At 43.4% G+C, this 14,736-nt stretch overlaps 1 protein-coding gene across 2 annotated transcripts in view; it reads right to left on the reverse strand.

The window, feature by feature from the left end:
• SNX4 (sorting nexin 4) overlaps positions 1-7,389 on the reverse strand; it is a gene marked incomplete at both ends in the record, with an annotated part of 62,859 nt that extends 55,470 nt beyond the window's left edge. For both annotated transcript variants that reach the window (XM_082839988.1, XM_082839987.1), the window contains one exon: positions 7,249-7,389. In XM_082839988.1, coding sequence (XP_082696114.1) covers positions 7,249-7,389 — 141 coding nt within the window. The remainder of the gene's footprint in view (positions 1-7,248) is intronic.
• Positions 7,390-14,736: the final 7,347 nt, after the last annotated feature.

Below are 14,736 nucleotides of genomic sequence, written 5' to 3' on the forward strand. Positions count from 1 at the left end.
CATACTAACATATTGTTCCTTTAAAAATACTTTACCCCAGCAGGGGTTTTTTTTGTAGAAGCTGATACTCTGTTCCTAAAACTTATAAGGAAATACAAAGGACCTAGAATAGCCAAAACAATTTTGAAAAATAACAAGTTGCAGGACCTACACTACTCAAAATTTATTAAAAAGCTAAACTAATCAAGACTGTGAGGTATTGGCAGGACAGACATAGAGATCAATGGGTCAATGCAACAGAACTGAGAATCCAGAAATAAACCCTTACATTTAAGATCAACTGATTTTAATAAACACACCAAGGCAAGTCAACAGCGAATGGAGCGTCTTTTCAACATACAGTGCAGGGACAACTGAATAGTCACAGTTAAAAAAAAAAAAAAAAAGTAGACCCTTTACTCACACAGTACACAGAAATTAACTCAAAATGGCTTACATACTCAGATATAAAAGCTAAAACTGGGCAATTCCCTGGTGGTCCAGTGGTTAGGACTCTGCACTTTCGCTGTCGAGGGCCCAGGTTCAATCCCTGGTCGGGGAACTAAGATCCTGCAAGCTTAGTTGCCGGGGAACAAGATCCTCGGCATGGCCAAAAAAAAGCTAAAACTGAAATTTCTAGAAGAAAACAAAGGAGAAAATCATCGTGATCTTGGGATAAGCAAAGAGTTCTCAGATACAATACCAAAACAACAACCTATAAAAGAAAAAAAATTGATATACTGGACTTTGTCAAAATTAAAAATTTTTGCTCTTGTAAAGACACCATTAAGAAAAAGAAAAAAGCCACAGCCTAGGGGGGAAAAGAATCTCATTAACTGATTAAAAAAAGAAAAAACTTGTATCCAGAATACCTGAACAACACGTATATACAACTCAGTAAAAAGGAAAACCACCCAATTTTAAAATAAGCAAAAGATCTGAATAGAATTGCACCAGAGAAGATATACAAATGGCAATAAGCACATGAGAAGATGCTCAACACCAGGAGTCATTAGAAAAATGCAAATTAAAACCACTTCACACCCACTAGAATGGCCATAATCAGAAAGATAGACAATGCCAAGTGCTGGCAAGGATGTGGAGAAATGTGAGCCTCATAATTGCTGGTGGTAATGTTAAATGGTACAGCCGCTTTGGAAAACAGTGGCAGTTTCTTAAAAAGTAAACATAAACTTACCATATAACCCAGCAATTACGCTCCTACAAGTCTAACTCAAGAGAACTGTAAACATATATCCCCACAAAGACTTGCACAGGAATAAATATTCATCATAGCAGTAATATTCATAATAGCTAAAAACTGAAAATAACCCCACTTCCATCAAATGGTGAATACACAAAATGTGATGTATCTATACAATCGACTATTATTCAGTAACAAAAAGAAATGACTAATACATGCTATAATATGGATGAACCTCAAAAACATTATAAGAAGGCAGACTCAAAAGACAACAGAGTGTATGATTCCATTTATATGAAATACCCAAAAGACAAATTGATAAAGAAAGCAGACAGTGGTTGCCTAGGGCTAAGGGTGGGAAGGGGGAATAACTACAAAGGGGAATGAAGGAATTTGGGGGAATGACAGAAATTTTCTAAAACTAGGTTGCAGTGATGGCTGTGCAACTCTGCAAATTTACTAAAAATTACTGAATTTATATACTTATAATGACTGAATTTTATGGTATATAAACTATACCTTAATGAAGTTTAAAAAATAAAATAAAATCCATGAGTCCATAATGAAACAGACAAATAAACAGAAATTTTGATGAGGAACAAGATATTTTCATAGTTTCAAAGTATGTCCCCACAAAAAGAGATCAGATTTGTGGTACCAGAGGCGAGGCATGGGGGGAAAAAGAACTGGATGAAAGCAGTCAAAAGGTACAAACTTCCAGTTATAAGATAAATAAGTACTACAGATGGAATATACAACATGATAAATATAATTAACACTGCTGTATGTTATTTATGAGGGTTGTTTTCTTTTTTTGGTTGCATTGGGTCTTCCTTGCTGCACGTGGGCTTTCTCTAGTTGCTGCAAGCAGCGGCTTCTCTTGTTGCGGAGCACAGCCTCTAAGCACACGGGCTTCCGTAATTGCAGCACGCAGGCTCAGTAGTTGCGGCATGCGGGTCCCTAGAGTGCATGGGCTTCAGTAGTTGCGGCAGGTGGGCTCAGTAGTTGTGGCTCACGGGCTTAGTTGCTCTGCGGCATGTGGGATCTTCCCAGACCAGGGCTCAAACCCGGGTCCCTTGCATTGGCAGGCAGATCCTTAACCACTGCACCACCAGAGAAGCCCCTATGAGAGTCGTTAAGAGAGTAAATCCTATGAGTTCTCATCACAAGAAAAAAAAAATTCTTTTCTATTTATTAAATTTTCTATCTATATGAGCTGATCGATGTTCATTTCATGAATACTGCAAGTCAAATCACTATGCTGTATGCCTTAAACATATATAGTGCTGTATGCCAATTATATCTCAATAAAACTGGAAGAAAATAAATTATGTCCACAAAAAATTAATTACAAAGGGAAAAAGAGTAACTTTATATTGGAGAAGACTGGCAGAAAAAGTGACCAAATCTAATCGTGTGCAAACTGGTAAGAAGCAATTAGAAGAACACAGCATCACTTTAGTGGCAATTTCTGCCAAAGAAGCATAACCTGAATTTAATCATGAGAAAACATCAGGCAAACCCAAACTGAAGGGACTTCCCTGGTGGCGCAGTGGTTGAGAATCTGCCTGCCAATGCAAGAGACACGGGTTCGAGCCCTGGTCCGGGAAGATCCCATATGCCGCGGAGCAACTAAGCCCATGTGCCACAAATACTGAGCCTGCGTTCTAGAGCACGCAAGCCACAACTACTGAGCCCATGCACCACAACTACTGAAGCCCGCGTGCCTAGAGCCCATGCTCCGCAACAAGAGAAGCCACTGCACTGCAACGAAGAGTAGCCCCCACTTGCCACAACTTGAGAAAGCCCACACACAGCAACGAAGACCCAATGCAGCCAAAAATAATAATAATAATAATTAATTAATTAAAAAAAGAAAAAGAAGAGAGAAATATAAGAGGGCACTACATGAAGTAATGGTTAAGTACTGTTTCCTGAAACAACGCTTATGTATATAAGTATATGTATACTGACTATGACTAAAAATGTATTTTGTACTGTGAGTTGCCTTCAAAAAAAAATCTGAGAGCGCTGAGGTAGAAAATGAGGAAAACATTCTTGAGAATGACTTAATTATCTGCTACTAAACTGATAAATTCTGTAACTATGCCTATACATTTTCTTTTCCTTTTTCATGTTATCTTCACCCACAAACGCTTATCTTCACCCACAAACGCCTCAAACCTTCCCCACAGTTCTGGCCTCCTCCACTCAGCTCTGTGCTGCCAATCTGTGAAGGTGCTAATTGTGTATCGACATTTTCAAGCATCGGTTGCTCAAGCAGTCTTAGCCGCGACCAGCACTGCTAGGCCTAGACCCCTCTCCCTACAAAAATCATTATGCATCCCTCAGGCAGTGGTTCTTCTCTGAGCAAATACTGTTAACTGCCAACTCAATGGAATCTTCCAGCCTAAAAAAGTATTTTTACGTCCATTCCCTTGCTATTTCCTCTCTCTTCTGCCAGGACTAATTACTACTCTCTTGGAGACTGAATTCATCTCTCATTTTTCATATTCTAAACTACTTTAAATAAAACTGACAATACTTAAAAAAAAAAACACTCTTCCTTATAAGGAAAAAGTATGAAAAGAAAGGAGACTTCTAATTAGACAATGGAAAGAAAGAGGATGAAGGCTCACAGAAAGAAAAATAAGAGAATACAGAAAAAGAGTTTACAACAGAATTTAAAGAATCTTAATTAGTGACATTTAAAACCAGAAAAGATTTGCAACCCTTAGACAGTGCTTGTTTCCACTACCCCTAGGTGTAGGGCAACTGGTACAATTTCCTCTCCAACCAAAATGTGCAGTCAAAAGTAAGGCTGATGAGGCTTTTTGCCATCTCTGCCCACTATCTGCATAGGTATCTTTGTGGTGAAAAACTGATTGATAAATCAACACTTCGTTCAGGCCTCTTTTTCTTAACATAACAACTTAACCTTAACTAAAGGAAAAAATTTTAAGTACAGTATTTTACAATTTACAAGACTATTTTTTTTTTTTTTTTTTTTTTGCGGTATGCGGGCCTCTCACTGCTGTGGCCTCTCCCGTTGCGGACCACAGGCTCCGGACGCGCAGGCCCAGCGGCCACGGCTCACGGGCCCAGCCGCTCCACGGCACGCGGGATCCTCCCGGACCGGGGCACGAACCCGCGTCCCCTGCATCTGCAGGCGGACCCTCAAGCACTGCGCCACCAGGGAAGCCCTACAAGACTATTTTTAACTTTTTTTTTTTTTTTGGAATGAAGCTGCATGCCATAATGAACAAAGCACTGATATCAACGCCAGGCAGACCTGGTCTCAAATCCCAGCCATGCCAGTGACTAGCTTGTGACTTTGGCCAAATCACTTCTCTCTGAGCCTCTGCTTCCTCATCTTTATATGTCTTTTGGGGGTAATTCTGAAAATTAAATGAAAAGTAGAGCCTTACTGTGCCTAGCACAAACAACAAATGTAACTTACATGTCTGCCCAGACCACATTCCTATCTACCAGTAACAGTAGCAGCCTGGCTGTGGTTACTGCAATACTTCTCAACTGGGGATGGACTGGAGTGGAAGAGGGGATACGAAGAGGGACCAGCAGACCTTCTAAGGAGGAGACTGGGGAATCTTTTAGGAGGAGGGGACAACGTACACAGTGCACAACGTACACACATGTGAATGTGTGTTTTTAAACTCCTGGTGATTCTGAAATATTTGTCCAAATGGCTTATATCTCTATAAATTACAGAGTTGTTTGAGGAAACTCTTAAGTTTGGGCAATAACGAATGGTCTCCTGCAACACATATTTACTGAAGAGTCAGGTAATACTGTGTAACTACAACTTTTACTGTACGATGGCATATTTGGGTTTTCAAATATCTTAAACTGAACACATAGGGTTTTTTTTAATGAGACATTTATAATCACTTTTAAATAAACATAAATGGATTTTATATTATAGTTGCAACTTCATATTAGTTAATTATTAAGTATCCAAAGGCTTTCACAAAAAAATTACCAAAATGTTCATCGTCATAATCAAAATTAAACTCATGATGTAGCTAACAAAAGATATGACTCTTACCTTTTGAAACAATCTAAAATTGCTTTAACACATATCCACAAGATTGGCAAATAATTTAAAGTCTGAAAATATTAAGTGTTGATAAGGACAGAGAGCATGAGGCACTACCAATGGGAATACAAATTGGTATACTCACTCTAAAAAACAATTTGGCACTACCTACTACCCTATATCCTATGCTACCACCCTATAATCCAGCAATTCCACTGTTAAGTTTATATGAGACATTTGCGCCAAGAATATGCAGGAAGAAGTTCATGGTAGTAATAACTTTTAGAAATAGCAAGAATCTTGTAACAACGCCAGTGTCTGTAAACAGAAGAAAAGAGAAATCAACTGTAGAATATCTATAAAATGGCACACTATAGAGCCATGAGTATAAATGAACTAAACTACATTTTCAATGAATCCCCAAAACATTATAGAGCAAAGAAAGGAAGTCATAGTAAAACTAGTCCACTTACGGAAATTTCAAAATCAAGTAAAACTAAACAACATATTGTTTAGGGACACTTACCATAAGATTGTTTTAAAAAAGCTAGAGAATTGATAATACAAAATTCAGAATATAGATTACTTCTGTGGTGGAGGGAGTGGATGTAACCCAGGAGAATATATGGAGGCTTCAAAGGAACTGATAATTATTTTGTGAGACCGTTCTCTGCATTAACGGTATACTTCACGATAAAAGTTCCTTCCCTCCTTCCTCCCTCCCTCCCTCCCTTTCTTTCTTTTTAAGAGAACAGAAAAACTAAGTCACAGATGGGAACCTTCATTAAAAAAGCAAATCATTTAAGAGCCAAGTTTATGCACTACAGAATACACACACTTTTCTCACATTTCGTATGAGATACTGACTTCTCCACAAATAATTCTAGAATTTGGGAAGAAATTAAATGAAAAAGTTAAAATTCACCCATAAAAGTCTTCATGCTATCCTATATATCTCGACATTTCCCCCAAGTAGGCAAAACGTTCAACTCCAATGTTGAAGTTCCTAGCCAGTTGAGTCTTTCTAGCTTCAGTCAGCAAACAACTTTAACTTTTCTTTATCCATTGACCATAAGGATGGGCAGTTTTGCATTAGCACTAACACCTGTTTCAGAAAAAAAGCAAAATGGACGAGCAATGCACACTCTGATTAGGGTGGTCTGATGAGAAGTATTCCACTGAGTTTCTGAATCGCTTCAGTTCAACCTGGTCTACCCATCCTGCATTATGCATGAAAATACTTCGGAATGAAAGCAATTACAAATATAAAATGATGCATTTTCTCCTTTCCTCAAGCAAATGAAAATCACTAATTACCAAAGGAGCTTCGCAAAGCAGATACATGGGATATCCACGTCACGTCTCCACTGGGAGATACAGCACCGACCCCAAATAAAGAAATTACAGTCAAACAAGGAGGTTTTTTTTAAATCTTTTTCACTTGTACTTTTTCATGACTCTAACACTTTGCTCCATCTCCTGATGGTGACACCAAGCCAACCACCCTTACTGCCCCAGACTTGTTCTGCAAGTCCCCCATTCTCTTCCTTCTCAAACACCGCTGCCACTGCCCACGGTGCCTCCGTTAAGCCTTCTACTCCGCACACCCCCTTACAAGATGCCAGAAACATCAGCGGTCCTCTTCAGGTCCAAACTCCCAGGCTCCCTGACCCTGAAAACCGTACCTACGCCAGCCTGGCGCTTCCCGGGCCCCATCTCCACGCCCGCCGAGCCGCACCCACAGAAAGCCCTCCGCTCCCTTCGCCGCGCCCCCTCCACCCTTCCCGTAGTCCTGCAGCGCCCGGCGCTCGCCCCCTACTCAGAACCCTCATTTCCCCCTGAGCCTCCCCCCCGCTCTGCACCTGTGGCCCGGTCTTTCCACCCCGCTTCCCAGTCACCGCGGGGCCTCTCGGCCGAGCCCACCGGCCCCGGCCAGGCTAGACCAGCCCAGCCTTGCCCGCTAGGCCCCGACCCAGGCCGGGCGACCTCTGCCGCCTCTTCTCCTCACCGTGCTGTCCCCGGGGCCCTCGTCCCGGGCCCCCTCCGCTTCCTCACCGACCGCAGACTCCAGCCCAGCGTCAGGGTGGCCCAGCGGCTCTAGGGGCGCAGGCTGCAAACGCCGCTCGGGGTCGGGAAGCGCCTGCTCCATAGCTGCTGTTCGGTACGGCGGACACAGTGCGCCTGCGCCGCCTCGCCCAGCCGAGCCCGCCCCTCCACCCGCGGCCGCTGCCAGGCCCCGCCCCCTGGGCCTTCGGCCTCCCCACCTGGCCTGGCCTCGCTCGCGGCTGCTGCTGAGGCAGATAGGGCTCCTGGGCGAGGGCTGAAATTGGGGATGGGGCTACGAAAGAAGGGCGGACCTACAAGGGAAGTGGTCAGCTGCTAAGCCAGGAGACCCAAGAATCCGGGAGAACTGGTTGAGAGAGAGAAAGAGAGAAAGGCAAGAGGAAGGTTAAGATCAGAGTAGGTACTGGAACCATTCGGGTCGGTGATCACAGGAAGAAAAATTGAAACTCAAAAGAAATAGGAGGTTGGGACTTCCCTGGTGGCGCAGTGGTTAAGAATCCGCCTGCCAGCGCAGGGGACACGGGTTTGAGCCCTGGTCGGAGCAACTAAGTCCGTGAGCCACAACTACTGAGCCTGCGTTCTAGAGCCTGTAGCCACAACTACTTAGACCTTGTGCCACTACTACTGAAGCCCGCCTGCCTAGAGCCGGGGCTGGGCAACAAGAGAAGCCACTGCAATGAGAAGCCCGCACACCGCAAGGAAGAGTAGCCCCTGATCGTGGCAACTAGAGAAAGCCCAGGCAGCAGCAAAGACGCAACGCAGCCAAAAATAAATAAATAAATAAAAAGAAATTGGAGGTCGCAATCTGACGTCTCCCTCTTGGCCTCTATCTTGCCTGCCATTATTGGTTCCATTCCTCGCCCCACCTACCCCCACACACACCCAGAAAGATCCGAGCCGCATAAATTATTGTCAGCAGGTTGAGTAACACAATTAGCAAAAGGTAACACTTTTAAGTGTTTGAGAAAAGTTAAGCGCTTGGCTGAAGCCGTACTTGAGTTCTATCTTAAGTGTTTCTTGAAGCCCTGGAGATATCTGATAATTTTCTACAACACCTCAGTTGAATTTTCGAACGTGCTTCCTAGACAAGCATTCACTATGGTACCCTGATGGGAAGCGCTCACTGGGTGTACCAGACTGTGGTACCTTGAAGTACCCTGTACACAAAGTCTGGTCATCAATTTTTAAAGGAGAGAAACTGATCTTTCTGCCCAAATAACTTGGCTGTTCAAAGCTGTGATAACACAATTTTCTCCTCCTCCTGATACTTCCTCTGGCTTGGTAGCGATTTTTCCCATTCATCCCTAAAACCTCAAGTTATCATGTCCAAGTGCTATTATCACTTTGTTCAAAAATCGGTTATGACCTTTCTCATATTTTTTCTTACAGTTATTTACTTATATGTCGGTCTGTCCCAACTAGGCTTCAGACTCCTTTAAGGCAAGGACCCTATTTTATTATTTTTTTCTTACCAAACCTAGGACATTTACTCAATAAATGTTTAAAGGCATTTAATCAGTTTTTCAGGGAATATCCGTGCTAGGCAAATTCTCAGGAATTTTTTTTTTCTTAGTTCCCCCACCAGGGATTGAACCCGGGTCCTCGGCAGTGAGAGTACAGAGTCCTAACCACTAGACCATCAGGGAATTCCCAGGAACCATTTTTAAATCAGAAGACTATTTTATTAATTTACTATAGGAGAAATAGATATCTTCTTTCCAGGGACAGATATGTTATCTGTTATCCTGTGCCCTTTTCCCAGTTTTGAGATACCCAGGAAACTAAGTCCTAGAGCCATTGGGATAAGTGTTCTGTGCTGGTGACGTGAGCATCTCACCCTGCAGTGAGTAGTGTTAGAAAACAATATTCAACTGAGTAAACTTTGAAGATCTTGTTGGCTTTATTCAACAATTCATGGAGCAGACAGCATCCCATGTAGCAGATAGAAAGGCATTCCAATGAGCTGTACAAAATGAAAAACATTTATAGGAGGGAATGGGGGCAAGGAAGTTATACTAGCAAAAAGTGGATTGGCTGTGGCAAGGACACTTTCCTTTAGGGGACGGCAGGGCTTTAACGAACAGATTACCTCACTAGTGCTGACCAAGTAGTTCCTGGTTGACTGGTTTAAGATTCCATTTCGGGGAGAGCTGAAACTATAATTAAGTTAAATATTAAGTCCCGGTTTGGTGATGTGTGGTTAGCATAAGTGACTCCATTTGGGGCCTGTTGTCTTGTTTTAAACAACTGGAACAAGGAAAAGGACTCGGGGCTTTACAAAGCAATCACCTGAGGGGAGGCCACAGTGCTATCTGTGGTTTCTAAAAAAAACCAAACAAACAAAATACTGAAAGAGTAGGGACATCTGTTTCCCCTTCATTCACACCTCTTTTTTTGTGTGAAAAAAAAAATTCAAGACTGCCTTTGAGGGGCTTCCCTGGTGGCGCAGTGGTTAAGAATCCACCTGCCAATGCAGGGGACACAGGTTCAAGCCCTGGTCCGGGAAGATCCCACATGCCGCGGAGCAACTAAGCCCATGCGCCAGAACTACTGAGCCTGCGCTGCAGAGCCCACGAGCCACAACTACTGAAGGCTGCGTGCCTAGAGCCCGTGCTCTGCAACAAGAGAAGCCACTTTAGTGAGAAGCCCATGCACCACAACGAATAGCCCCTGCTCGGCACAACTAGAGAAAGCCCACATGCAGCAACAAAGACCCAACACAGCCAAAAATAAATAAATAAATAAGTTTTAAAAAAAAATACAGAGCTTCCCTGGTGGCGCAGTGGTTGAGAGTCCGCAGGCTGATGCAGGGAACATGGGTTCGTGCCCCGGTCCGGGAGGATCCCACATGCCGCGGAGCGGCTGGGCCCGTGAGCCATGGCCGCTGAGCCTGCGCGTCTGGAGCCTGTGCTCCGCAACGGGAGAGGCCACAACGGTGAGAGGCCTGCGTACCGCAAAAAAAAAAAACAAAAAAAAAACCCAATATCTAACAAGATATTTTTTAAAAAAGACTGCCTTTGATATCCATTTTAAGTCGTTCACCTAGATATAACTTTGTTCCTGTATCTTCTTAAGAGATGGCCTTGAAGAAACCAAATTTGAAAACTCAAAAGGGTGTTGAAGTGTCTAAAATAAGGATAAAAAGGATTGCATGTTCATTTTCCCTTATCTCATATACATATAATACATGTTCATTGTGGGAAAATTAGAAGATAGTTATGCATAAAAATAAAAGCTATTCATGCTCCCACACCCAGAGATAAACACTTCACATTTAACATATATCCATTCAAATATCATGCACACATATAATAAAAATGGAACCACACTACAATGCTAATTTATAATTTATTTTATTCACTTAGTACAGTAAGAACACCTTTCCATGCAATTAAATATATTTCTACAGAATCTTCTTAAAGGCTACACTTCTGTAAAAAATTGTAAAAAATTCTGTATTGTAAATAATTACTATAACTTATTTAATCTTATAATCCTCAATAGTTATAATTTGATTCTAAGCTTGACTTTTACAAACAACACTGCAGTGACCATCCTTTTATATAACATCTTTGAGTACCCAACCAGTTATTTCCTTAGGCTAAACAGGCATTGGAAGATTTACAGAAAATTTCATTTAAGCTCTGATAGTACCTGAGGAATTATCTCTGCTCTATTACAAAATAATATATTTCTTAAAAATTGATATTTGTGGGACTTCCCTGGTGGTCCAGTGGTTGGGACTCCTCGCTCCCAATGCAGGGGGACCAGGTTCGATCCCTGGTCAGGGAACTAGATCCTGCATGCTGCAACTAAAAAAAAGAGATCCCAAACGCGGCAGCAAGGACCCCACATGCCGCAGCTAAGACCTGGCATAGGCAAATATTTTTTTTACTTATTAAAAACATTGATATTTGTATCCACTAGATAATACATCTTACCCTTGGGGCTGCCTATAAGCTAACTTTTTTTTTTTTTTCCTGGCCGGCTGCTCTGCCCAGCTTGCAGGATCTTAGTCCTCTGACCAGGGACTGAACCTGGGCCCCTGGCAGTGAGAGCACCAAGTCCTAATCACTGGACCACCATGGAATTCCCAAGAAATTCTTTTTAATAAAGAGACAAAACTAGTGTTTATGTTAAGAGCCTGGGGTGGGAGAAGAAATGGTATCTCGAGCTTTTTAATGGGTCCATCTTTTGGGCCTATCTTGCAGTTTTTATGTGCTTGGCACTTTACATACATTTTCATGAAATGCCCCTGCAAGGCAGGCATTATCTTCCCCATTTCACAGAGGAAGAAGCAGGCTTGGGTAATATTTGACAAGGTCACATAGCCAGCAAATAAGGGGAAGACCTGAGATTCAAACCCAGATTTACAGGATACCCAGTATCCAAGCTCTTGGGCCATGCTGCTCTGGATGGGGGAGAGGAAAAAGAGAGATTCTTCTGGAAAAGGAGGCAACTGGCAGAAATCGAGGGTTCACTCCTCACCTGAAAACCCAGAGAGAAGCACATTTCCTTGGATCATGAAGGCAAAGTCACTTCACTGGCTCAAGTCTGGGAAAGCCCAAAGCCAACTCCATGGAGATTTCCAATACAGATGCTCTCTGTTCTTCTGATTCAGACGGGAGAAGGATACCCACTCCAGCAGCCCCCCGGGGGAGGGCCTCGATGGGAAAAGTCTCAGAGCAGGGGTGGCCGGCCAGGGCGGCTCTAAGGCTGAGTCGCCTTCTGGGTGGACACTTTCCCCACCTCATCCAGCCAGGGGAACTTCAGTCTCTTGGATCTGAATAGCATGATTTAGGCTTCCATTTTGTCATGAGTTTAACAAATATTTACTGAGCTCCTGTGTTAGCCTAGAAACTCCATGTAACACCCATTCTCTGCTCTCCATCACCCAGGTTCTGTCTCCCCTCCCCAGGATTCTCCTCCTGTGTCTGGCCGGCCCCCCAGGGTCTGGGAAGGTCACGTTCTTGCTCTGAAACTACACCCTTCGCCGTGACCAGCAACCAGCCCCAACCCCACCCCGTCTCTCATTTTAGTGTCGGTGTGGGTGACATCTGCTTCATGTATTTTGAAGATGTATATTAGGTACATACACACTCATGACTGTTATGACCTTCTAATGGAATTGGTATTTTATCATTGTGAAGCGTCTCCGTCTGTCTGCTGATACTCTTTTTCTTAAAGCCCACTTTGTCTGATATCAATATGGCCACACCGGCTACATAGTGCTTATTGTTTTGTTCGCATGGTAGATCTTTTTCCATTTTGCTATCTTCAACCTATCTGTGTCTTTATTTCAAGTTTCTCTTATAGACAGTATAAGTGGAGGGGGGAGAGGAAGGCTGCATTTGTGAGAAAATTTAAATTACCATCCATCAGTTCAAAACATTTATGTCTTGCGTGGAATCTTCTACTTGGAACTTCTGGTATCATTTGCCCCATGCTGTGTGGACTGCCACACGGGAACGCTTTGCTGTCACTTATCAGAGGCACAGCCCTCCTAAGGGGGATCCTATTCTTCTTCAGCCAACTGGCCAACCACCCCTCAGAGCAGCGGTTCCCAGGGTAGCAAAGCAAGGGGAGGGCCATGGCTGTGAATGCGGACACTCAGGAGCAGAATTAAGGGAGGGCAGGACACAGGAGACAGGGAGCAGCATCTGGGGTCTTCCCTCTGCCTGGGAAGCATCCTGTCCAACACACGTTCAGAAAGGTGAGCAAGAAACAGGCAAGAGATGTAAGCTTTTGTGACTGATGACCTTTGGGTAGCTTTTCAATTGTTTCTCCCTAAACTATTTTGCCCTTTTTATTGAATCTATAGAACAATAAAGGACCTTCCAAATACGAGAAATAATTGTAAGTAAGTAAATTTCTATTGAATGTACTTTGCCCTGTGTTTAGACTGGTTGTTTTCTCGACTTGGGATTTTTCCATGACCTCCTTCCCACATACTCATTAACCCTCTTCATCGAAGGCTGTCTTTTTTCTGTTCTGGCACGTCTCCTCTTGTTTACTAGCTCTGTCTCCTCTTCTGGGCTAATGAACTCAGCAGTAAGAATGGGGTGGGACATGCCTCACGTCTCTGTGTCCCCTGCACTCAGCACATAGGTCTGCTGAACTAGTGAATGAGTGGGAGGGGCGCAGTATACAAGGCAAAACAAGCAAACAAATAATAGCCAACCACACTTTTACTTATGAAAGCCAGCCAGGCCTGCCTACCCTAGCTCTCACTGTACCAAGCAGGCCCAAAGAAAGTCCATCCAGCTTCTGCAGGCAACTCCCCACACAGGAATTCTCCCCGAAACTGCAAGGAAGGGGGGAGGTAAGAACGGTAGAATGGTTACGGTGGAATGCTGGCCAGTGCTGTCTCCTCTTGCATCCCTTCCCCAATCCCAAGGTGGGCCCTCCTCCCTAGCCCCTTCCCCACGGGCTTGGTCCTGTGAGAACCCCAGCTTGGACCCTGAGAATCATTTCCTTGAGATTGAGAGGCAAGCAGCAGGAGTCACTGTGTCCCTGTCTGCAGCTGGGCCCTAATCAGTCAGATCTCTGCTTCTACTAGGAGTGTCTCTGAGCCGCCCTACCATCCTCACCTCTCCCCTTTGTTAGGAAGGAAAAGCGCTGACACTGCAGAGATCTGAGTCAACTGATTAATCCCAGAAACCACCAACTTCAGCCCTGAGGGGAATGGCAGAGGAGGGTTTTTTTTTTTTTTTCTTTTTTTCCTGTGTAAATAACCCAAACTGGAGATCATAGGTAAGATATTATCTCAGAGATCCTCTAATCCAACCCCGTCGTTTTTCTGATGAGGACAGAGAAGCCCAGAGAGGCAGTTCAACTTGCCCACAGTCACTGCTAACAACCAGTTCATAGCAGAAGGTGGTTGGGACACAGCTCTGGTCCCAAGCTCTGATTGAGGGGCAGAGAGTGCCTGATTCAGCTTCTTCTGAAGGCCAGGTGAACTCTCTCACGGGAACAGCCATTTCCTTGCCTGGAGGGGTGGAGGAGGGGGGAGTTTTTTCTTTTCCACTTGAGGAGGGATGAGGTGCTGGGGACACAGCCACAGGTATCTATCAGCCAGTGAATGAATGAACAAATTGTGGTATATTCCAAACAATGAATTCCTATTCAGCAATAAAAAAGAATAAACTATTGATACACGAATCAACATGGATAAATCGCAGAATAATTATATTGAATGGAATAAGCCAGACACCCTCCCAAAAGACCATATTGTTTGATTTATATAAAATTCTAGAAAACTCGAATTAATTTATGTGACATAAAGCAGATTAGTGAGGTAGTGGGTTGAATGGTGATCTCCAAAAATCACCACTGGTGATTGGTGACGTCCTGATTTCTGGAACCTGTGAATGTTACTTTACTTAGAAAAAGCGTCTTTGCAAATGTAATTAAGGATATTGAGATGAGATCA

This window comes from Leucopleurus acutus (genome assembly GCF_964270905.1).
Source record: "Leucopleurus acutus genome assembly, chromosome: 5".
Taxonomy (NCBI): Eukaryota; Metazoa; Chordata; class Mammalia; order Artiodactyla; family Delphinidae; genus Leucopleurus; species Leucopleurus acutus.